Source organism: Camponotus floridanus, unplaced genomic scaffold, assembly GCF_003227725.1.
Source record: "Camponotus floridanus strain SB8 unplaced genomic scaffold, Cflo_v7.5 scaffold8, whole genome shotgun sequence".
NCBI classification, from domain to species: domain Eukaryota; kingdom Metazoa; phylum Arthropoda; class Insecta; order Hymenoptera; family Formicidae; genus Camponotus; species Camponotus floridanus.
This window is the reverse complement of record NW_020229849.1, coordinates 1,916,361-1,942,309: the sequence shown is the minus strand read 5'-3', so window position 1 is coordinate 1,942,309 and position 25,949 is coordinate 1,916,361. Positions and strand designations below refer to the sequence as shown.

Genomic DNA, 25,949 nt, shown 5'->3' with positions numbered 1-25,949 from the left:
TTGTCTCGTTTTCGCCTCCGCGCTTTAGCCTGCGGACTGTTTATTCTTCTGTATTTAATTAAGCGACAACTCACGAGCGAGTGATAGATTCGATGACGTTGACATGTTTGTCGGTGTCTTGCAAACTTTGCTATTACATCGCAAGTAGAACCTATTATCTCGAGAAGAATAATATGCAGGACAGAAAGAATTTATTAAAAAAATTCATAATTTTTTTATTATAAATCTTTTGTTGAGTTCAAAAACAAGATTTATTTTCTACATTAAATACAAGTACAAAGTTTAGACATACAAGTTTAGCTGACCATGTCCCTGCATCTTCGAGCTTGAAGTGATAATTTTATAGACAAAGAATAATCGATTTACGTGGTTCGTATAAAAAGTAGTTGAATCGCTTGTTTACAAAATTACACGATCTTATATTTTTTCAAATTGTCGAACCTTCATTACTCTGTTAAGTATGACGTATTCTTATTTTCTCATAATATTATATCGGTTCATTTTCTTGTACGTTCCGCGGACATGTCATGCTTTGTCCCATGACAAGCACAGTGGGATGGCAGAGAGGAGGGCAGTTATAGTCTAGCGGAGGATGCCTTAGGTCGGTATAAGGCACGGTAACTGCAAAGGTACGGGTAGATCATTAGCAATGATTTGTTGTCGAGTAGGCTGCTCAATGACCCCGTCGGCTGGAGCGTGAACTCCGGGCGTGTCGAGATTCCCCCGCGCTCGATGATCTCGTGTGCCTATAACTATCGACTTCTTCGTGTCTCGATCCGACTATAATGCCCCGCGTGCGACGAATATACGGACGTTCCGAACGTTTCTGCGATATACTTGGTGTCAATGTACACGCAAAGCTGCTATATCGGGTGAAACATTGACATCGATATTGGGACGTAAGACAAGGTATCGACATTAATGCTTATGCAATTGGAATGAAATTTCTTACCGATAAATTTAGAAAACAAATTTTTAACGAGATCTCTTTTTCGAATAATAGCTTGGTTGCAAAAATTCAAAATTATTAATAAAATTTATTAATAAAATTATTAATAAAATGTTAAAAATTTCAAAGAGCATTTATGGAAATAGAATGTGCTACAGAAAATATTATAATGATATTTTGCTCTTTGTAACGAGAATGTCTGATTAATACTTGAGAAATTATTGACATATTAAAAAGTATCAAACGGAGACTATTTAAAGTATTGATTATCGAAGCGAAAAGAAGTTTATTGATATTTCGATATATTATTGTAGCAAAGCCAGCAAGAGCTTATGTATACGTTGATGCTTGTAATAGCGCGCCTCTAATTATTCGTTAGAAACTCGTAATGAAAATATTGCTTTGTCGTTGTAAAAATATGTCGGAGAAAAAGCTCCAGGATCGTGATTGACGGTGCATGTTTCCTGCGATTTTTCGGATTTTTCATAGTAGCTTGCTTCTCCTTCTCATGAACAGAAGCGACGCATTTACTCTAGAAGTATTGAACTTTTTGATAACGTAAAAGAAATTTCTCTTTCATATATGTGGATAATATACTAGGCACATGTTGAAAAAACTACTATTCATAGTCTGGTAATTAATTATCCGTAAATATTATCCGTAATTAAATACGTATCACTGTTGAAGTTGTGGAAAAACATTCTAGCTGAAAAAAATTAATTATTTTAATATCAATGTATGATAAGAGAATGGCTTTATGTGTCTCGATGAGCAACATTTTTAGTAGAAAAATAAAGAGAATGTCTAAAAAATGAATTTTCTCACAGAATTTTACCTCCCTTTCCCTTTTTTCTCTCTCTTCCCTTATCATTCTATCGAGATAAAATAGCAATTAAAGGAAAACATTATTTATCACTGATGATATATATATAAATAAATCTCATCTACAATTATTACACCATACAAATAAAAGCAACATGTATCTAAACGAGTATTTTTACAACGTTGTAAAAGTTAAAGGTAGATGTAAGATATTTATAAGTAGATATAATCATATGTTCATTCGACATTATCAAATAACTCGAGGCGCTCTTATCGCATCGATATACAGTGAATAGTTCCCCTATCCCTTTTACGTTGCAGATGCGAAGATAGCGCATCAAAGAGTTCCGGCGTTCAACCAATCGCGAGACGAGCGAGCAAAAGTACGAAGAATGCGGCTCCGAGTTGCGTGTTGCGGAAGCTGCTTTAATCCGTGTGCAACTATACGGTATTTAAATATTTATCTTTGCATCTCTGACAATGAGGATAGTTCCCAATCATTGTCGATGCTATTCGATTAGTTTCTCATCGTTTGTTTGTAATTAGACTGATGTAAGTTCACAATCTTCACCGTCGATAGAGCATGTCGAGATGTATTTGTAAAATTAGAAAAGAGAGAGAAAAAAGGGAGAGAGAAAGAGAGAGAAATTTTTCCCTTACGATTAGTTGCATTATGTGATATAATAATTAAATTTATTTTCCAAATTATATGAATAAAAACAATTTATACAGAATACTGCTAATATGTGTGAAACGATTATTATTAGAATTTTATCTATATTATTGTATGTGTTTCATTATAATCTGAAAAGAGATAATTATTTTTTTATTTTAACATTACACTTTTTAAAAAATAGTAAACTTTTCTAAAAAAATTTATAAAAGCGAAGAGATATAATGTAACGCATTCGAATCCTTGAAATCATTTTTTTTTATGTGCGAATCAAGTAACAATTTAAAATAGTTTTAACATATCAATTAAATGGTTAATTTTAATGGTTTTTTAATAAGCTACTTGTAAGCATTTAAATAAATAATTGTCATTTTACTAACAATTTCGCGCCATTACGATGCTCGAAAGACGTCTATAATAACATTTAGTACTCGAAAATTTGTCATATATCTGTTTAAATTCTCATTCTTTTTCATCAAAGTGATTTTTTTCTCCTTATAATCTCGCCATAAATTAAATCGAAATCTTAAAATTGCCACTCGAGTCTAATTTTTTTATCTTTGTTTACATTCCAAAGGTTTTGTTATGCTCAGTTCGATGACGTGTATCTTCTCCCCACTCCTACCCAACCTGTCTAAATTTTTCGTAAACATGTCAGATCCTTCACGCTAAGCGGGCTGCGAGGACGAATTATACTCGCTGCGTATTTCTCGCGTCTTTTTATCCGAAAGTGAATTTTGAGTGCGGTTGAATGTCGGGAGTGTCAAATTGAATAAGTGCAAACAGTGCGTTTATTAATAGTGGCAATTACAATGTGTCTTTCAGTATTCAAGCGGCATCCAAAGGAACAAGAGGACTAAAAGGAGACGCAAAAGGAGCGAATGATGAGAAACGGAAAGGAGGCAGTGGTCACGCATCGCGGCTAATGGTGAGTCAATAAGTTTATTTTACTTATTATATGATTGGCATCGCAACTATGTTATCGCGAATTATTTAGTTACAATTATGTTTGCCAGACGTTCCATAATGTTTATGGAAGAAAATAGTAAAGGAAATGCTTTTTTTGCATACTACAATAAAATATCATAAATATATATGTTGAGTGTAACAATTGTGAAAATTATTGGAATATGTTTTCATATACTTTTTAGAATTTAAATTTAACTTGAATTAAAATTCAAATCAAGGTATTTAAAAAATTGATTAATTTTTAAAAAAATACGCAAGGTTTTAACGTGTTGATGACAAATAATTCTCGATAACTTATGAACTATCATTTTTTGCGTTTGTTTCCTTTGTGATTCGTCTTTTTTTTACGAAAAAGAAAGTACGCATGTACATCTTTCTTTTCTTAAATCTACCATGAGTTGTTGATATTTCTTTGAATGGGGGAAATGTATAAAAACATTTTTACGTAGGATTAATATTTAATTTAAATTTACTTTTAAAAAGATACTAATAAAAGTAATTTGAAAGAAATGGGATAAAACGATAATAATAAATTTATACTAACAATAAGAAGGCCTCATCCAACGTGTGCCAATTATTATCAAATTACTTTTAATATTATCTTTTCATATGCAATATATTAAATATTCCTATACATATAGATTTGAAATACTGAGATAATTTCCCTTATTTAGTAATATTTTCTCTATGGAAAATGGAGAGATAAATAAATAAAGCAAAGTATTCTAAAATCGCCTTTACATAAATGATGATTAATTTCATTGATCTCGGGAGCATTCGGCGTATCGTTAAAATGAAGCGCAGTTAGCAAGGTATCCCGTCCGTTGAAACAGATAATGTCGTGAGCATTCCTGGGGTAAACTCATGGAAGATTTCCCGTTATCGACACGCCAGAATCCAGATGGAATCCGAGCCGTGAGTTCTAGTCGTGCGCGGCTTTTAAACGGACTCGCCGGTCAAGAGGCGGGCGGGGGGGGGGGGAGGGAGAGGGATTCTTCTCGCTACGTCTCCTACGTAGCGGGCAGCGGGGCACTGAATTTACGTTATTACCGCTCGGCGATCGGCAATAAAAAAGAGCGCAATGCGTAGCGGAGGCGCATGGCGTAACGGGTATATTCGCGAAAGGTCAGGGGTCCGCTCGCATTTCCAACCGGAGTTGAGTCGGCGGAGAACGTACGTTCGCGCTCGCCGTGGAATTAATATGCGTGTGTGTATTCGCGAATCTTTTAATATAGCAATCCAATTAACGCGCCTTGCATACTACGTTGCGATGAAAAATGTCGGCGATGCCGATTCGCCTTACGAGGCCGCTTCCATCCGTGGGAAAACGGACATCGCGATGACGTATATCCGATACAGTTTACAGGGGATTCGCCCAAAGGCGATACAAAGGAGTTACGAAATTTCGAGATAATTAATTCGCGACATAATATTTTATTTATCTATATTTTTCAAGTGTTTATATTTTATTTATATTTATATTTAAGTATTCATATTTTATATTTAATTTATATTTTATTTATATTTATTTATTTATATTTTCGTTTAGTATTTATATCTTTAATCGAGCAATAGTTTTTTATAAATCGTCCAGCAAATTAAGGTTGAAATAGAGTTGACAATGATGATAAGTCTTTTTTAAAGAGCAAGAGAGAGAGAAAAATAAGAAAGAGAGAGAGAGAGAGAGAGAGAGAGAGAGAGAGAGAGAGATGCAATGATATAATTTAATATATATGATAATCATATTATATAAAAAAGTATATACCATGAGAGTTTCTGAGACATTCGAATGCAAACGGAAATTCAACGCATATAAAAATTCCCCCTTCCCCTCTCGCCTGCAATCAGAGGTGTCGTCATCCCTCCGATAACACCGATGAGATTATGAAGGATCATCACGTCGTTCGGACAAAGAGGCACGTCCATTTACAAAGACAGGACGGATAGATGGATACGAAGAGGAGGATTCAACGTAACAAGGTTACGATAGCAGGAAGAGGAGGAAGGAGAAGAGGCAAAAGACACGTGGAAGAGAAGCAGAAGAAGAAGGTAAAAGGAGGAAAAGGAGGAGGAGGAGGTGAAGTGCGTGAGCTCGCGGTGCGTCTCGGTTCGGTGCGCTTCTTCCTCCGAAGAAACCGAGACAGAGAGACGAAGGATCTTCCAACCGGAGGGGGAGAAGGCGAATAAGAACGAAGGAAACGAAAGCGGCCTCAGGGTGGTATCGTTCCGCCGGTGAGAGAACAAGGAACGAGGAACAAACTAGCGAGAAGAACGAACGGCGATACGAGAGAGAAATGGAAAGAAGGGATCGAGAGAGAGAGAGAGAGAGAGAGAGATGGAACGGGGAGGGAGCGGGCTTAAAGGAGAGAGGACAAAGCGGAATGTGGTAGAAAGCGTGAGCGAGGCAAGGAAAGAGGATGGAAACCCGGCACGCACGATAGCCACATAGAATAGCACGACGCGAAGGAAATGACCAGGATGATCGCGAAAGACGAGGATGAGGGGACTCGACGGCTCGAAAGAGAGAGGGAGAGCGCGCGTGCGGAGAGTTAAGGAAGGAAGGCGGGCGGATAATCGGGTAGACCGAGCGCGAGTTTTGCTCGCGATACGCGCTCTCGATGAGACCCAGGGCCCCTCCGACGCTGCGCTCACGCGGGGCCCGCTGATCTGTGACCCGGATCCTCCCTACCTCAGCAACCCTGGCTACGGATTTCACCTCGGCTCTCAGGACGCTCACCCACATCCACGGACGCTCACGTACATCCACGAGGAATCTTTGCGAGGCACATGCACCGAAGAGGGCAAAAGGGGGGAAGGGAAGGGGAGGGAAGCGTACAAAGGGTGCGAGAGGGGACGGAGGCGAAGGTCCTCGGCAGGGCACGCCGGCGTGTACGCATTTTTTCCCTTCTCTCTCGCTCTCTCTCTCTCTCTTTTCTCTCTCTCTTATTTTCTCGGATAACCTCGCGGGAGAAAATTTTTTATCGAATGCGTAATTCCACGGTCAGGGTTCAGCCAATAATCTGGTTCATTGCGGAACGTGTGTGCCATAACGGGAGAGCGGGATGAGAGGAGAGAAGGGGCTCGTCCCGCAGTGGGTTCTATCGGACTGGAATCTCCTTTTTTTCTTTTCTTTTTTTTTTTTCGCCATCGTCCCGCATTTAGTCTCTTTCTCCCCTTTTTCTTTGTTCTCGCGCGCATCTTCTCTCGCATTTTCCTCTCGCTCTCTCTCTCTCTCTCTCGCACCTCCCGTCCCTCTTTTTTCCTCCTCTTCATCATTTTCCGCGCTCTTTCTCGTAAGCTGCAATCTATGCCTCGAAGGCGCGCGATGGAATACGTATGCGCTCTCGTAGATAGCAGCGTTGCTCCCATCTCCCTTTCTCTACAAATGCTTTTCTCTTTATCTTCCATCTCTAGCAGTCTTCACTCAGACCCGGTTGCTCTTTGCGAAGTATGGTACCGTCGATGCGTCTCTCTCCTCCTCTCTCGGCCGCCCCGCTGGCTCGTTTATCACGCGCCGTTCCCGCGTTTAATCAAGCGCCCGAGTCTCGAATTCTCGTGCGTAACTTCACCTATCTTTACATCTTCGATTTTTGTCAACGTTCGCGTTTGCCATCTCCTTAAAGAGGTTTGGTTACGCAATTGCAGATATTGAATTTTGCAATACCGATTTGCATTGCAATTTTCATCCTACCGTAAAACTTGAATATTCATTTTTTTCTCACGCAAATTTCTCGACTCGAGCAATTTTTCTCGTCATCGAGGATATTTTTGTGGAGCATTCGAAATATCGCATTATTCGACGATTCTTTATCTTTTCTTCTTTCCAGATGCATCGTAGTTTTGTCATAATCTCTCATCTCCGAGATCTATTTGTAGATTACTCGAGCCTCGCTGCGTTTTACGTCAATTTTATATCGTTTTCTGCAGAGCATCGATAGCACTTTCCTTCCGATTGATTTCGCTCTTGCCATGATACGCGGTTACTTGTATCTTTTCCTCTTCAACTTTTCATCTCGTCTCTGTCTCTCTTTTCCGTTGTCCTTCATCGAGAGAACGAGCCCTCTTAGTCGGCGACTTCTGCAGAACGTAAATAGCAACCTCCTTCATCCTTCTTTCTCCTCTATTCCGTTCGAGCTGGCCGTTAGTTCCGTCAATTTGTCTTTCTCTTTCAGCCCGCTCATCCCTAGTCCTCATCCTCTTCACGCCTTCGTTCCACGGCACGTCGATTTCCGAGAGGCGTCGATAGTATCTTCTCGGTTCTTCTTCTTCTTCTCCTCCGCCAACCTTCCCGTCTTCACCCTCCCTCGACCTAACCGTGCGACTCGGCGATCCTTTGTCTACCTTCGCTTGACTTGGCGCTCTCGTAGCCGACGGTCGTCGCGGCTGTTCGTTCGATTCGTTCTCCCCTCTCGATTCGAAAAGCGTCTACGCTCCTCGTCTACGCTCGATCGACAACGCACCGGAACAGCTTCGGTTCGCGCCTTCGATTTCCGAACGGCATAAATAGCAGCCTGCTTCGACCGTCCTACTCTCTCCCTTTGATCGCTCGACAGGCGCTACCCGCTCGATCCGTCTTTCTCTCGTTCCTCTCTTCCTCTCGCCTCCCCCCCCCACCCCTCTCTCATCTCTTTACTTTTTCTCCCGTCTTTGCAACTTGCGTCTCTCGAATCGTCAATTCCCGAAGAGAATGTAGATGGTATCTTCCTTGGCGTACCGGCCGTGTCGGTCTTTTTTCTCGGGGCTGATTTGACTTCTTTCTCGACGATTCCGTCGCCTTTGCTACTTTGTCGCTCGTCCGTCGCTCTTCGTCCTTTCCCTTGGATAGCTGGATCGTTCTCTCGAGGTTTTTTTTGTTTATTATATATATATTAAAGCGCTATATGTCTCCCAACGAAAGAACGAAATAAAGAGAGAAAGACGAGGCGGGGAAGAGGAAAGCTGGATTAAGGATGTTTTGTATCTATTTTCAAAATATTGAGAATTTAATGAAAATTGTGCAGAATGTCCTTACATATGTTTAGAATCTTTAGTTTTGACGACATGTATCTCGCATATCTTTGCAATCGCCGGCAGAAAAATATATCGTTTTCGAAATGTGACGTGTTTATTATATGTAGCTCGTGGACTTGGTTTTTATAAAATTGGAAATAATACATACTTTTTTTAATGGAACACAATACTTTAATCAAATATACAGTGTTTACATTTTTCTAATTATAATAAACTTTAAGTAAAATTTTTCATGTGGATTTCTTTAAAAAATAGCTTAAAGTACACGAGATGCAAAAGTGAAAAATAGCACGTATAATTTGTATTTTCTAAACTTTTAAACAAACAAAACGGCCAGGAAAGTTTCTTGACAATATCGATGCATAGATGAAAGAGAATAACAAGTTGTTCACTCAAAAGCAAACTTCGAATATCTAATCGTGGAATCGATATCACACCGGGAATAAAAGTGCAATTTAAGGATGTTTTGTATCTATTTTTAAAATATTGAGAATTTAATGAAAATTGTACAAAATGTTCTTACATATGTTTAGAATCTTTAGTACAAATTTTAAATCGATTCACTAAAGCGTTCACAAGTTATAAGAATTTTAATTTGCACCGAATTGACATGTGTCTTATGGGAAACGTATAACCATGTCGATTAAAATGACAAAAACACATGGAAATAATATTCTGAATTTGTTGAAAATTTGCAAAAGTTGCAGAGAGTTTTTACAGAGGAAATATTTGGTCAAATAATATTATACAAGTACTAACTAGTTAAAAAGATATTAAATATAATTCAATCAAGTTAGCCATGTATCTGTCACAAGGCGAAATTCTCTGCCAAAAGTTAAACATTTCGATTAAGGATGTTTTGTACCTATTTTTAAAATATTGAGAATTTAATGAAAATTGTACAGAATGTCCTTACATATGTTTAGAATTTTCAGTACAATTTAAATCGATTCACTAAAGCGTTCACAAGTTATAAGGATTTTAATTTGCACCGAATTAACATGTGTTCTTATGAGAAACGTATAACCACGTCAATTCAAATGACAAAAACACTGGAAATAATATTCAGAATTTGTTGAAAATTTGCAAAAGTTTAGATACAGAGGAAATATTTGACCAAATAATATTATACAAGTACTAACTAGTTAAAAAGATATTAAATATAATTCAATCAAGTTAGCCATGTATCTGTCACAAGGCGAAATTCTCTGCCAAAAGTTAATCATTTCGATTAACAAAATTCGGAATATTTCAATAAAAACGCAATAAATATTAAAAAATACATCTCTGTACTGTAGCTCAAATTGTAATATTCCACACAATTTCTTATACTCAAAATACACCAAAAGTGGATATTCGTCAATATTGATTTTCAGCTACTTTTTGCTGGGATTGTACATACAAAACATCCTTAAACTATTATATTTATACATTCGCGATACAGTCGATTTAGAATAAAAATTGTATTTTTTTTTCTTGTTATAGAATAATCATCATATTTATTGATTAATTAATACAAGATATTTTTATAAGTTTGTACATGTGTAAGTTGATTATCGAGAAAAGTGCTGGTCGTGCTTACGGTGTAATATGGCAGTTTAGTACGCTCGATATAGCGCCTTATCTGACGTACGAATGACTCCGCTCGAACAAAACATCTTTCTTTCGCGCCTAGCAAATGAGTTCCTTTCTAGAATCCCCCCTTTGCAGTCGGCTTAAGAACTGTGCCTTGCTGGAATTGACGATTTCTGCACGCTACTGCGTAATTGCGGATACCAAGAGCGCGCATAATTGTTCGAAATTCGCAGCCCGATCCTTCTTCCTTCTCGCTCTCGATGCTTTCCTCTGGCAGCATCCGCCCACGTTCCACTCTCTGCTCGAGGCCGTGACACGTAACGCGATGTAATGTCGAAAACGCGTTTTTCAATGAGATTTCCTCGTTCTTTCTTTCCTTCGTGTATTTTGTTACTTGCAATTAGTTTAGATAACACATTTATTTAAATGAAAAATTTAAGAAACTTTCTCCGGCATCTTTTAATATTATTATTAAAAAAAGAGAGACTCGATATAAATTTGCATGAAAATTCATTTATTACACGCGATATCATGAGATGTTATATTTACCTATCATTACTTTATAATTTCGTCAATATTCTTCAAAAAAAGTAAATTATCCAAATTTTTCTTGCTTTACAAAAACATTTTCCTCGCCGACAATTGACTGCTTTAAAATGATATTCCGAGTACAATGGGATTTAGGGAAAGGGATCGTGGGACTTTGATGTGGATGTTTACTCGCGAGCCTCACGACGCCCGATGCAAATGGAGAGATGCAAATGAGTGATGCAGTGAAAGAGGACGATGCTTTTATCGGGATCGGCCGTAGGTCTTCTGTAATTCTGATGCAGCTGATTGCAGCGCGGGGCGCACGTTTAATCCACCATCTAACATCATAACATTCTGTAATCGGGTTGCCCGTGTCGCGTTGCACGTGAGCTTTCTCCCGTCTTTATGTCTAGCCCTTAGCCGGGAGTACGATGTAATTGAGTTCTTAAGGAAAGATCATATCGAGGCCCGCTTGAAATCTTAATCCTGTTTACCAAGTTAACCTTAGTCTATTAGATAGACACGAGGCTTTGGATAATCGCGACTGCACACGGACGGAATGTAATGCAAAGTTAAATTCATTTTTGGATCGAGCGCGTAAAAAACGAAAACGCTCGGAAATATTTTAATTCCCGAGCGATTTTATCTCGTTTCGATACCGGTTGCTGCTTCCCCTGGAAATAATTGCAAAGCAGTTGAAATCTTAATTTTTGCCGTAAAAATGAAAAATTACGCGATTTGGAATAATTAGACGCTGCAATCTTAGCGAACGATAAGTCACTTTCTAATTATCTTATCATGCTTTTGAAAACTTGATACAAGTGAGCGAAGATTTTAAATTGCATACTGAGAAGAAAAAAAATTGCGCGATATACGTCTGAAAAATCGTGCAAAAGTATCTGCATTAAAGTGGACGACTTTATATTTTCCGCCATCTGTCATGAATCGTAATCTTCCTTCCATCAAAACGTGACGCGGTACCTTATGGCGCATACCATTACTTATCAAAGATTTGAGGCAGATAATAAAAAATCGGCCGACAAAACTCGCAGAAGGCAGGCAAAGGTACTGAACAACTACAATAGATTATACAGGGTCGATGGTCGATGAAGGGGGATCGAGGGTGAGCGAGGGCAGCGAGAAAGCGGGCGATATATACGAAAGCGAGGAGAGATAGCGAAGGCAAAAGGAAGAATATTGGGGAAGGAGATTGAGAGGAGGGAGGGAGGGGGTAAGATTGTAGAGAAAGGGGGCAAGGCGAACAAGGGTCGGACAGTGGCCTGGTTATAAATGAGGAAAGCAATTTCCAAGCTTGGCGACTTGACGAGCTCAAGGCCCACGGTGGCTGCTACTCAATGCGAGATGGAGCACGGAAAGGTGGTTGAGAACGTAGACGGAAGAAGGGGGGGAGGGGGAGAGGGGAGGGCGATGGGGGAGGAAGGGAGAGGGATGAGGAGACTGCAAGTGGATGCTCAGGGTGGCGGAACCGCTAGGGAGGGATGACTGGACGAGCCAGTAGGCAGTATGGCTGGCGATTAATGGCTTTAGTTACTGGCGACCCGGTCGTGTCCTCTCTTGAGAAGCCGTCACTATCTTGCCTTATACATGTATCGTATGTATATACCTATCTACCAGACTGTCTTCAGACATTTCCATTATCAGCGGGACAGTTAACAGCCCGAATGACGGCTTCTCCGGCAAATTCGGTGGAATGGGCGATAAATTTCTCGCCCGTCGAAATTCTTGCCCCCCACCTCCTCCCCTGCGCGCTCGACGCGATAAATTTTTCAATTTCGCCATAAATTTACCACCGTCATACGAATTGCAAGAGACGCGCAGATTTCTCGTCGCGCATAAAATCCTCTTTCTTTATAATGCAACATGTAATGAACCGTGATACGCGCGATCTATCTCTCGTTCCTTTTAAATTGACATTTGGGGTCAATCATTATTTTTTCCAACGTCTTGCAATTTTACATAGGAGACCAGAGTCTGCCGCATCTCGATTTTCGATATGCATATCGTAATAAAATCCCGATAATGCGTGACATTTATAAATAAATTTATATTAACTGATTGAAAAACGATATCACATTTCTATTTTCCATCACTCGCTCTTTCTTTTCGCGGCGACGCGACATAATGAAAATGATAAAAGTTACTCATCTTTTACGAGTAAGTAGCAAAGCACGCTAATCATCGATCATCGTAATCGAATCGCTTAATGTTAATTGCCAATCATTTTGAATGAAAAATCCCGGCTTAATTGAAATGGGGGTCGGCGAAGGGCGCTCGCACGGACTCGAAATCGCCAGGCGGCATGGTTTTAATCCGCGCCCGTCTTTTTAATCGCGGGTGTGGCGGTCGCGCGTAATCGGCCCTTTAATTCCTGTAAAATCGAGGATAACGAGGCCCCGTCCGTTCCTATATCCATCTGTCTCGCTTGTCTCGCCTTCTCCCTCCCCCCTTCTCGTTTTCCTTTTTTACTTTGGCTCTCTTTCTCTCTCATTCGTGTCTCCCGGTGGAGCCTAACCCGGCGCCACGTTCGCGGGTGCAGAGGCGATCGTTACAACGAAGCGTCATCAATCACCGCCGCGTCGGTTTAACTCGGCTACACGCGAGAGAGCCGGCTCGTGCACGCCGCGAACTACTTTCTTCCTCGTTCTTTTTTTTTCTTCCTTTTACATTTCGTTACACGAAGGCGAAAAAGAGGCGGGTGGCGCGAAAAAAGCGACGAAAAATTGCGAAAAAAGCTGCAATCATCGTTTTAACATTTTTTCCTTTATTAATAATCAACGTTGTTTATTCTGCTTCTTATCTGCATTTATTATTGTCGTTAGGTTTTCATTTATATACACAAAAAAATTATTATTGTACGTGTGACATTTAAACACTTAACGTCATGTAGAAAGGTGGAAGAGAGAATTAATTATTTACCATCGAATGCGTACACGGAAAGAGATTGGTTGTGTTACATTGATAAAGAGCCAGGAATCTCTATAAATAATGTCAAAATGTAGCCTTATTTTTTCCTGTATTCTGTAAAATATTCAATGCTTTATGTTAGTTTTAAAATAATTGAAAATATTATTTGCAATAAACTGCAATGACAAATACTACTTTTCTTTTACATGTCTCAAATAATTTATGTCTGTCATTACATATAACTATTTTTTAAATTATTGAGGCATCTTTCTTTCTAAATAAATAAAGACAGACATATATATTTAAGTTTCGCTTAAAGCTACAATAAAATAATGTTGGTGCAACCGGGCCTAAGACATTGATACAAATATCGCCAACAATAAGTGGTACGCCGAGCGAATATTACTTTCATGTGTCGTAAACCATAAAATAAAAATCGTAGCGTCGTAATCTCAATATCGCATCGTAGGTCTTTCAATGTTTGCGCCTTTTTTTTTCAACGAATACTCGCTGGTGACAGTTACAAATAGAGGTGCAAGTATCGCCTGCGGGGAATCCGAGAAACGGCGACAGGTGGAAAAGGCCCGTGTATCCTTCCTCACGAATAGGACGATGATGAAGAGGCTTACCGTCTCGCGATGTGACAAAAGCCGAAATATAGGTTGAATCATCCGACTCCTCCCTCCTCGATGCACTATGCACCGCGTAACAAGGACACACATATATACAGGGTGTATCTTAGAAAGCTCCCACCAAGCGAATAGCGTTATTCCTGATTAAAAACCGAGTCCTGAATCATTTCTTTTGCCAAGATTCATTAAATAATTAATCAGATTTAAGTATTGAAAAGATTTCTGAAAAGATGAAATTGTTTAAAAATTAACACAAAACAGTTTATCTTTTTGCTGATCCAAATCTTCATACGTTGATAACGAGGAAGTTTGTCCTTTTTATTGGCGCGACTTTACTCATTAATTAACGCTTCATTAAGCATTATGGGGAAAAAATGGTTCAGGACTTTTCGACTCGGTTTTCAATCAGGAATAACGCTATTTGCTTAGCGGGAGCTTTTTAAGATACACCCTGTATATATATCTTTCTCCTTATCTTTGTTTCTGTCGGTTGGCAATGTTGCCTCTCTTCCGCGTTCTCTCTCATGTCCTCGTAATAAATATAAAAGTACCCTGGCGAGCCAACGGGTGTTCGTATAGCCGATAGTAACGCGGCTACTGCCTCGTCACGGAGAGAGGGGGGAGGGGGAGGGGAGGGGGAGAGGGCGCCGGTATATTATTTGGCGGGGCTCCAGCCGGCCGCGAGGCTCGCCTCGATGCTTTCATCTTAGGCACAACTACCCTCCTTTTTCCACCGCTCCCCTTTTCTCCATTCGTCGAACAAAAGGGCGTTGTACTTAGCGAAGCACGGCGGACAGGTGAGCCGTAGTATATTGATGACGTGCCACTCTGGATTTCTCTTGATTTTTACGTTCTTTTCCGTTCACGGTGATTTGACGATCCTTCCGATGGCTGTATCGCCATCGAACAAAGCCTGGAAAGCTCAGTTCCGGCTTAGCATTAAAATGCATTGAGACAACGCTAAGGATGTGACGCGGGGACCACGGGAATTTAAATATAAATGTAGAGAATATTTCGACGCCATTTTTATGTTACGTATATTTTTATCATTTTTAGGAGAAAGTTTAAAATATGGTTCTCATTAAAGAAAAATTATCGAAAACAAGCGAAAAAAGGAACTATAATACAAGAATAAGATATTCGAGATTTTTTTTCCCCGAAAATGATATTCTAGATATATATTTGAGATTTTCTGTACCTTAATACCGTAACTTTGCATTCGAGCGTAATTCGATTCGTATAATTATCGTTGGCATTGTTAATTTCAAGAGGATCCAAGGATCCTGCGGCGTCTTGCATCGCCGAGCTTTCCCCAAGATCAACGGGCGGGACGCGGGGCTTCATCGAGCCTGTGTTACCGGATTTCCGGATTTCCGGGTTGCAGCCGGCGATGTTAATGCACCGCGTGCAGCATCGGTGGGTACCGGTGTGCGTAGACGGGATGCATGTGCAACACGGCGCATAGATAACCGCGCGTAGCGCGCGGTATGATTCGCATCGGCGGACGGGCGGGCGAGCGAACGCTCTGCGCTTTCGTCGGAGAAGCAAACGTAAAGCGAGAGAGGGAGATAGAGAGATAGAGATAGAGAGAGAGAGAGAGAGAGAGAGAGATGAAGAGAAGGAGCGTAACCCTCGCTGCGCGCGTGGGAACTGGAGCACTCGCTGCATACGGAGAATACTTCATGGTGAAACTGCGACGAGGACAGATACGAAGACGAAGACGACGTTGAAGAGGAGGAGAATCCTGAGGATGCAGCACGAGCAGCGGGCAACCTCTCCATAAATCACGGAGAACCGGTAGTTTCCTCGCGCACAGTAGGTGGAACAATGTCCTTTTCACATAGTTACCGTCTATGTATGTGTGTTTATAGCGTCGACTTTACGAATATCGCGTCGATCATCATGAAATCTATCATAGATCACGCGATAAAATGATCGAATAAACCAATTTATCTCGTCGTAGGCCGTGCTTCGTTAAGAGGTCTCTCGACTCGTGTTCGAGGCATACACTGAGAAAAAATCTGGTTGCATTAATTAGAATTCTGGTAGATTCAACCAGTATGTCTCTTGGAAAATTGACGAACCAGAATTCTTGTAAGAATTACCAGGTGAATCTGATTAATTTCTTCCTGTTAAATTTACCAAATTTTCTGGTTAATAATACTAAACTGGCCAGCACCAAGTCGTCTAAAATTTTTTCCGTTTAATCTCAAAAGTCTATTTAATATTTTGAATTACAACAAGATTATTGGATAAATTCAATCCAGATTATTGAATAAAGTATTTTAAATTCAGTTTGTTAGAAATTAAACTAAATTTGTTAGAAATTAAAAAAATTAAAAATTAAAAATTTATTGGAAATTATTAAAAATTTGTTAGAAACAGTGATGCAAGAAGAGGATGTAGCCCAAATACACACAATCAGAGCGCTAGCGTCCTCTTTCTGGCTACTACTGCTCGTAAGAGAAAAAAAAATATACTTTGGATTTAACGTTAATACTAATTCTTTGTATATATTTCATGGCAAATATTGAATACGAGTTAAGTTAAGAGTGGCAAGCAAAGAAATTAATGTAACAAGAAATTTTATAGATCCAACCAGAAAATATTAATCAAATCCTTACAGTAAAATCTATTAAACATTCTAGTTATAAAAAAATCGAGTCTTATCATGATAACTAGAAATTCTTGTTTGATTGAACCAAAATGCCTTCGATCATATACGTCTTGTTGGTACAATCAAACGATTTTTCTCAGTGTATGTTTTTCACCGCAAAATGCATAGTAATAAAAGTACTGGAGAGCGTTTTAACTTTATTACCCTTGGCAAAAACTCTGAGAATGTGTGACAAATAGAAATTTTCACATCCCACGGAATTTAAAGATCCTTGTCTCTCACGCTACTGTTTTTCATCCCTTCCACTTTTATCTTTTACCGAATCTTTTGATTTATCTTTCTACAGTATTTAAACTTAATTCCACAAGGGAATCTAGCACTTATTTTGCTTTTCGCAACAACTTTCTTCCAACATCATGTATCCTAAGATCGACTTTGCAGATCTTATCAAAGTTGCGTTGTACAATGTATTTACGTAAGTGAATTTTGCTCAACTCTGCATACTCGTGTCGAGATGCCTTCTCGTTAACATCGAGATATTTGCGGTACCGTTTCTAACATGACGTAGGAGCGATCGCTATGGACAGTTCGACATCGCAACAGAGTTGAATGTCGTTCCTGGTTAAGACTGGGTTTCGATAAAAACCTTTTTCTAGCCCATCAGCCGTCTTTTACGTTTTTCTCGCTCACCTCGCCGTCTCGGCATTATTAATGATCGCGGAAACCGCCCCAAAGATCCTTCATGAACACGAGCGCTCACGTGGGTGCGATCTATTATACGCGTGCGCGCGATACGCATTTTTTGATCGGTGCTGATGAATGGCGGCTGAACCCAAGCTGAAATGTTCTTGTTCCGTCGTGGGGAGAATCGGGACTCTCCGCGGACTAGCGATGATTTAATACGCTCGCAAGCGACAGGCCGCTGTGATCTACGAACGCCTTGCGGATCGAAAGCAAGGATAGTGATTCTCGCGAATTTCATCGGAAAAATGATTCAAGAAAAGAAAAGTACGAAAACGCATATTTTTATTATTTATATTAATATATTTATATTAATATAATTATATTAATTATATTAATATATTAATTATATTAATATAATTATATTAATTATATTAATATAATTGTATTAATATAATTATATTAATATATTTATATTAATATATTTATATTAATATAGGATTATTTTATTTTAACGCGAAAAATCAAAGAAGAAGAAAGATTTTGTTCGGAAATACATTTCCAATATTTTAATTCTCAATTTATTATATAAGTAATATATTGAAAATATTACTAAAATATTAAGAAAATCTTGATGAGTGAGCTAGTGCGTCATTTTAATCCGTATGCATAATGTGATATTTCAATCATTCCAAGCACGAATAAGCGCTTCATCGAATCATTCGTGAAATTCCTACGCGAATCGTTTATTTTGAGAATGTGATATATGTCTATAACCTTAAAAATCTGTCTGCAGTTATAATTTATGTATAATGTTTAATGAATAGGCGACGGTAAAAATACTTTCTGATTGGATAATTAGAAAATCTCCCGTTCATTTCTGTCGATCGTGTCTTTGATGGGACTGGTTCGAGTGAGCGAAACCGGTTTTACCGTAAGAGAAGCGCGAAAGTAATCGTCATGATTGACGCGCGTCATGAGTTTTTTCACTGTTAACGTTAATTCTTCGATAAATCATTGATGCGTGCCAAACTGAAGTTGCAAAAAAAATCTCCATGTCTTAAGTAACGATGCGTTTTCGACTCTCGTTGTCGTCGCTTCAGAGAGAAATGATTGATCGCTCGGGGCGGCTATCGACGACATTGGATTCCATTCTCATCTCTCCTCCATCCGTCTCCTATTCTCGGTCTTTTAGATTTCGTTTCGCGAATACCTCGGCAAGATACCGAGATATGTAAAGTAAGCATTAAGCGGACGAAAGAATGATTACTTTAAGATTTACAGTACTTTTGAGACACACATGTATAAAGGATTTATGTTAAATTGTTTATTTATATATGTATAACTCGAGTATTTTTCTCTTAAATATTCCAAGCTCTTTATCTTTCATTTTTTCCAAACTTCAAAAGACTCTTTTTAAAGAAAATGAAAAATGTATTAGGGAAATAAAATAAATATCTTGAATGCTCGATGCGAGTTACGCGTAAGCAGAAAAATGTAAGCGAAAACGGTTGTCTAACGATACGAACGACGATTGATAAGATGAATAAATAGTTTCGCACGGGACCGCCTAATTGGTTGAATTATGACGCGCCGTCGAAATTTGGCGATAAGAAAAGTTAACGCGGGAGCGATTATTTGTGTCGCGCGTAATTCTTGTCTCCCGCGGCCGTAATTACGGGGTTTGGACGGGTTGGGTTTCGGCGGGTGGTGCCTTTCGTGTAATGTCTTCATGCGGGCCAGCCTGCGGTGGGATTTGCGAGGATAATAACTCGCGGGCGCGCTGATCGAAATATTAAAGGAACCCCTTGTTCCGCGCGATAATGCCTACGTGCTTTACGGACGTTAAGCTCTGGCCCGCGCGAATTGCACGGTGCCACCGCGTAATAATAAAGCCTTGGTTGGCTGGTTGGCTGGCTGGTCGTTTCGATCGCTTGCATAAGGCCACCCGACGATGGTACGCGTTATGTATGCGCGGTGCACACACGCGCGGTTTGTCATTTTCGTGCGGGTGAATAAAAGTATCGCCGCTCACGCAGACGCGAATCTCTAACGACACCTTCTTGCGATTAATATATGCAACCGTAGCCGTATAAAATTGTAGCCGCATAAAATGTTTGGCCGCTGATCATGTAGCTTTAAATTTAGAAGCCCTGATAAATGATTTCTCAATGATTGGAATATGATAAAATGTAACATGTACGGAATAAATATGACGTGACACCAAAGCGAAGGTGTTGTTAACAACGTACAGGAGAAAAATATCATTCTACTGCCAAGAAAAGCGATTACACTCAGATTATTTTTCTTTTTTTAAGTAATAGTTTTCTTCAACAAGGAATACATTCTTGATAATAGTCTTCAAATATACTCGTCACAAGTGTTGGAAAATCTCATTAGCATGTACTCAAAAGAAGAATTTATTTTCTCTTCAAGAATATTGTAAAGTTGTATCAAAGAAAAATCAAACTTACTTTATGTGGTAAGCAAACCAAATTTTTGTTTTAATTTAATATTCTTGACTAAAATACTGCAGTTACTAAAATTCAGAATATATTCAATTAAATTTAATGCTTGTGATGAATTTATGATATATTTACGGATATATAAACTTATGATATACTTAAAATAAATAATATATTTACTTGAATATAGTATATATTTTTCTCTCTGTACTCTCTAAAAATGAATCAGTGTATTATCACCGAAAAACAGTCGCTAATTATAGCAGTTATAAGTACAACACTGTAAATCAGTGAGTATTTTATTGAAAGAATTAGTTAATAATTTTGACTGTTTCAATCAGTAATATTTCTTTTATTATTGTCAGTAATATTAAACTACAATTCATCTCTCTATCTATTTCATGTAAAATTACAAATTTTATTTATATTTACTAAATATTTATATTAAAACTTTTATTTTATTTATATTAGATCCATATTGAATTTGTCATTTTGAAAAGATAACGAACAAATAATTTTCATCAAGTCGCCAGACATTTATTTGTCCGACTCATAGGATCGATTTAATATCTGAAATTAAATCGAAGTAATATTTTTAATTTTATCTGTCCCTCTTTGCAAACTTTATATAATTCTTATGACTAAAACTAAATATGAGAGAGATAGTGATCATAGCGGTAAACGAATAAACTAGCGATGACTGATTTTACAGTGAAATTTACTGGATTTACAGTGAATTTTATTTTAATTGACCATAATCAGTGAGATATAAGATAAAATAACAAAAAAATAATCGCGTTTCCACGGAAAATCAGTAAAATACTCACTGATTTTCAGTGAAATCTTATTTTATTGTTTAAATTAGAGATACTTTCACTGATTCACTTTTAGAGAGTATACACTGCGGAATGTACAGTATCTTCCGCATACATGCGCAAAGACCGCGCATACGTGGCACGACGACAAATCGTAATGCGGTAATAATAGATGCAGTAGCAGCAGCAGCAGCAGCAACAGTTGTCCAGCGGCCGGGGGGGAGAGGGAGATGAAGGGGCGGAAAAGTTACGGGAAGGATAGGCACGGAGTGGGTTAATGAACCTCCCTCTTTCGCCCTCTTCCTCTTCACCCCCTCTCGCGCGAAGCTGCGCAATTTGCGCGTAAATATTTTTACTGGTTTTTACACGGGTCACGTATATACACTTTACATTGTACGCGCGCGTATAACTTCATAAAATACGAGGAGAACAAGCGAGTACCGACATACGTATACTCGCTGACCATTCCGCAAACTCGCGCGCGTGCACACACGACGGAATGCATAATTTATCGAATACGTCGCGATGTTTTACTCTCGCTCGATATTCGCGCTCGATTAGTCCGGGTGGGGTCACGGAAAAGTCGGCGTTAATCGGCGAGATAAGCACCGTTAGACGTCCAAGGCGGACCGACAATCTGCTTGCTGATAACGCGCGTTAATGTGTCGTCTACTTTATAATCATCGCCTGTATTAATAGCGAGCAGCATCTGTTTTCAATCGACCATTTCACATCCAAAGTTAAAATTTAATAATTTTTAGCACATTTGTATCGCGAAAAGTTTTAATAATAATTGTTTGATTATGTTTTATAGGATATTATTACACTGAGAAAAAATCTGGTTGCATTAATTAGAATTCTGGTAGATTCAACCAGTATGTCTGTTGGAAAATGAACGAACCAAAATTCTTGTAGGAATTACCAGGTGAATCTGATTAATTTTACCAAATTTTCTGGTTAATAATACTAAACTCGTCAGGACCAAGTCGTCTAAAATTTTTTCCATCTAATCTCAAAAGTCTGTTTAATATTCTGAATTCCAACAAGATTATTGGATAAATTCAATCTAGATTATTAAATAAATTATTTTAAATTCAGTTTGTTAGAAATTAAACTGATAAACAGTGCACTGAGAAAAAATCTGGTTGCATTAATTAGAATTCTGATAGATTCAACCAGTATTTTTTGTTGGAAAATGGATGAACCAAAATTCTTGTAGGAATTACCAGGTGAATCTGATTAATTTTACCAAATTTTCTGGTTATAATACTAAACTCGCCAACACCAAGTCGTCTACAATTTTTTCTAATCTCAAAAATCTGTTTAATATTTTAAATTCCAACAAGATTATTGGATAAATTCAATCTAGATTATTGAATAAATTATTTTAAATTCAGTTTGTTAGAAATTAAACTGATAAACAGTGCACTGAGAAAAAATCTGGTTGCATTAATTAGAATTCTGATAGATTCAACCAGTATTTTTTGTTGGAAAATGGATGAACCAAAATTCTTGTAGGAATTACCAGGTGAATCTGATTAATTTTACCAAATTTTCTGGTTATAATACTAAACTCGCCAACACCAAGTCGTCTACAATTTTTTCTAATCTCAAAAGTCTGTTTAATATTTTAAATTCCAACAAGATTATTGGATAAATTCAACCCAGATTATTGAATAAATTATTTTAAATTCAGTTTGTTAGAAATTAAACTGATAAACAGTGCACTGAGGAAAAATTTGGTTGCATTAATTAGAATTCTGGTAAATTCAACCAGTATGTCTGTTGGAAAATGGACGAACCAGAATTCTTGTAGGAATTACCAGATGAATCTGATTAATTTCTTCCTGTTAACTTTATCAAATTTGCTGGTTAATAATACTAAACTCGCCAGCACCAAGTTGTTTGTCTAAAATTTTTTCCATCTAATTTCAAAAGTTTGTTTAATATTTTAAATTCCAACAAGATTATTGGATAAATTCAATCCAGATTATTAAATAACTTATTTTAAATTCAGTTTGTTAGAAATTAAACTGATAAACAGTGATGCAAGAAGAGGATGCAGCTGAAACGCACACAATCAGAGAGCTAGCATCCTCTTTCTAGCACTACTGCTCGTAAGAGAAAAAAATATACTTTGGATTTAACGTTAATACTAGTTTTTTATATACATTTCATGGCAAATATTGATGTAACAAGAAATTATTACTGAAAATATTAATGTAATATTAATATAACAAGAAATTGTATAGATCCAACCAGAAAATACTAAACAAATCATTGTAGTAAAATCTATTAAACATTCTAGTTGTAAAAAATCGAGTCTTGTCATGATAATTAGAAATTCTTGTTTGATTTAACCAAAATGCCTTCAATCATATACGTCTTGTTGATACAATCAAACGATTTTTCTCGGTGCACATTTGTATCGCGAAGTTTTAATAATAATTATTTGATTATATTTGACAGGATATTATTATATGCTTTAGGATGAGAGTATGACAGGATATTATTATATGCTTTAGGATGAGAGTATCGTTATACGTTTAAAAAAAATGTTGTAGATTGGTCGCGAATAAAATCCTACGTCGAATATTGGGTCGCGAAACGACTCGCGTGTCGATGCGGGAAGCCTGTGCCAGGCATTAGTCGTACTTGCCCTGTAATCGCAGAAAAGCGACGTTTAAAGGCTCACTTTTTTACGTTGTTTTTTTACGTTTATTATGTCATATAACGTGCACGAGGAGTGGACGCAAAATTGCCGATAACGTCGAGTCGCCGATAAGGTCGGGTGGGCGTATCAGCGGCATCGCATCGTCCTGCCAACCCTTTATTCGCTTAGTCTAGGTCACGCTCCTCGCCGGCCAGACACGGGCAAATGTTTACGCGCGCTCGAGAGGGTGGGATACGTAACGCGTTAAACTGATACGCGACGGCGGTGTACGAAACGATACGGCGGTAGCGTACAAACTATACGGCGTCGTAAACGAGTCCCGACGGTGCGGAGCAGCAGTAAACCGAGTCTGCCGACGTTGCACGTGTGCCAGACGCACGTGCGTGTCGTGGAGGATAACGGAGGAACCGAAAGAACGGAAGGGAAAAGGAGAGACGCGGATGCATTTTATTAAGATATTTAATCGTCGACTTTAAGCGGTGGGATATATTCGATTGCGAGATCAAATTTTTCATCATCTTCAATTCTCACAGATCCGGATATAAACCGGATGCTCTCGACATATTGCACTTTTATAATCAATCCCAACTGGTTTATCGAGAGAGAGAGAGAGATACTCTTTAATGAAATAATCGATGATGAATAATTTTTTTCTAATAGATTTTTTATTCGACATTGATTTTTGCTTCCGGCATTGTTTCCTAATGCAGTGACTTTGCGCGATGCCAGCAGTCGCTCAGAAACGAAAGCAGAAAAAGTCGCGCAGATATTTACCCGAAAATAGATTATTGGAAAACCGTTCAAGAACGCTTAAGAATTTCGGCGGCATCGTGCCTCGCCGCACGACGAGTAAAACGAAGATGACGACGCGGCGCGATAACGCTAGCGAAAAAAAATTCCGCAACGTGTGGCAGTAACATGTGCAATATAGCGTTTAGATGATAGAATGGTAGGAATTCTTGATTAATTTTATAAGCCCCTTTTATCGAGATGTGAGAGAATAACTGAAGAGTAAGCGTATATCTTTTTTAATTATTTTTGAAAAATAAATAAGGGGTGATTTGTTAATATCTCAAGTATATCAATAATACAATTAAAATATAAGAAAAATATAAAACAATACAAAATAATTAAAAAATATCTTTTTTTAAATTTAATTAATATAGATATATTCCTTATTATTTTACAAAATTTTGCCACACTCGTGACACATTATAATAGATTATATCAATGGATAAATATAAGAAAATATTTTTTTTTTCATAAGAATACTTTTCATTGCTTCGTAAAAGGAGTGCTTATCTTTCCTTCGTATCGAAAATTCTTTTGCTCGCGTTTGATGTAGGCAATAATAATTATGCGCAACATATTAATTATTTTTGAAAAATAAATAAGGGGTAATTTGTTAATATCTCAAGTATATCAATAATACAATTAAAATATAAGAAAAATATAAAACAATACAAAATAATTAAAAAATATCTTTTTTTAAATTTAATTAATATAGATATATTCCTTATTATTTTACAAAATTTTGCCACACTCGTGACACATTATAATAGATTATATCAATGGACAAATATAAGAAAACATTTTTTTTTCATAAGAACTTCATAAGACTTTTCATTGCTTCGTAAAAGGAGGGCTTACCTTTCCTTCGTATCGAAAATTCTTTTGCTCGCGTTTGATGTAGGCAATAATTATGCGCAACATATTAATTAGCCGTTTGATTTACAGCTTTTCGTGACGAAGGAGATAAGGGAGGGGAAGGCCTCGACCCGCGGCACATGGCTCATTAAATGCACGTACATTACGCATCGTAACATGTGCATATACGTATCTATCGTAATACGCGATATCGTCGAATTGTTTGTTATGTGTTCGGAGGTGCTAATGTGCGTGCGTGAATATACATGCAGAAAGTTGCGGAAATACACGTCGGCAATTCGCGGGGTTAAATCGAACTTAATCCCAGAATATCGGAATTCTTCAATTACGCGCGCTACCTAGCCAGGGTTTTTATCAATAATATTAGGTACGTTCGACTGAAACATAGACAGACTTGACCAACGACTTTTTAATTTTCATTTTTACTGATATATGTAATGATTATTATTTTACAAGATTTATATTTCTATTGATGCATTTGACCGTAAATTTGTTACATTATTTAATTTACGTTAATAATGAATAAATATACAATTGTATAATCGAAAAGTGGAGCATCGGAATCTTTGCATTTATGCATTGGTTTAAAAAAATCTTTTTCTAGAGCTGTATAAGAAAATAAACATTTTTACGCGAACGACAGGAAGAAAGAAAAAAATGTGATTAAAAAGACACGCGTTTTTCATAAAGTACAAGTGTGTTTTTTTGCCAGTTGTATAAGGTTCAAGAAAATATGTACGTACGTACGCGCGAAGCGCGTTGTTTGTATCAAAGGAAGCAAATTAAAAACGAAAGCGCCAGAAAAGTCCGCGAGAAAATCCTCGCGTTTTCTTCCTTCCTTTCGTCCTTTCGACGCGCACGCGAGACATTTTTCACGTCTTTCGACTCCCCCCCCTCTCTCTCTCTCTCTCTCTCTCCTTCTCCACCACCCTCTCTTTCCTCT

At 38.0% G+C, this 25,949-nt stretch overlaps 1 protein-coding gene across 1 annotated transcript in view; it reads left to right on the top strand.

The window, feature by feature from the left end:
- LOC105258197 overlaps positions 1–25,232 on the top strand; it is a 119,698-nt gene extending 94,466 nt beyond the window's left edge. Inside the window, exons 4-6 of the mRNA XM_025414308.1 lie at positions 3,270–3,372; positions 25,076–25,143; positions 25,226–25,232. Of these exons, the coding sequence (XP_025270093.1) occupies positions 3,270–3,372; positions 25,076–25,143; positions 25,226–25,232 (178 nt within the window). The remainder of the gene's footprint in view (positions 1–3,269; positions 3,373–25,075; positions 25,144–25,225) is intronic.
- Positions 25,233–25,949: the final 717 nt, after the last annotated feature.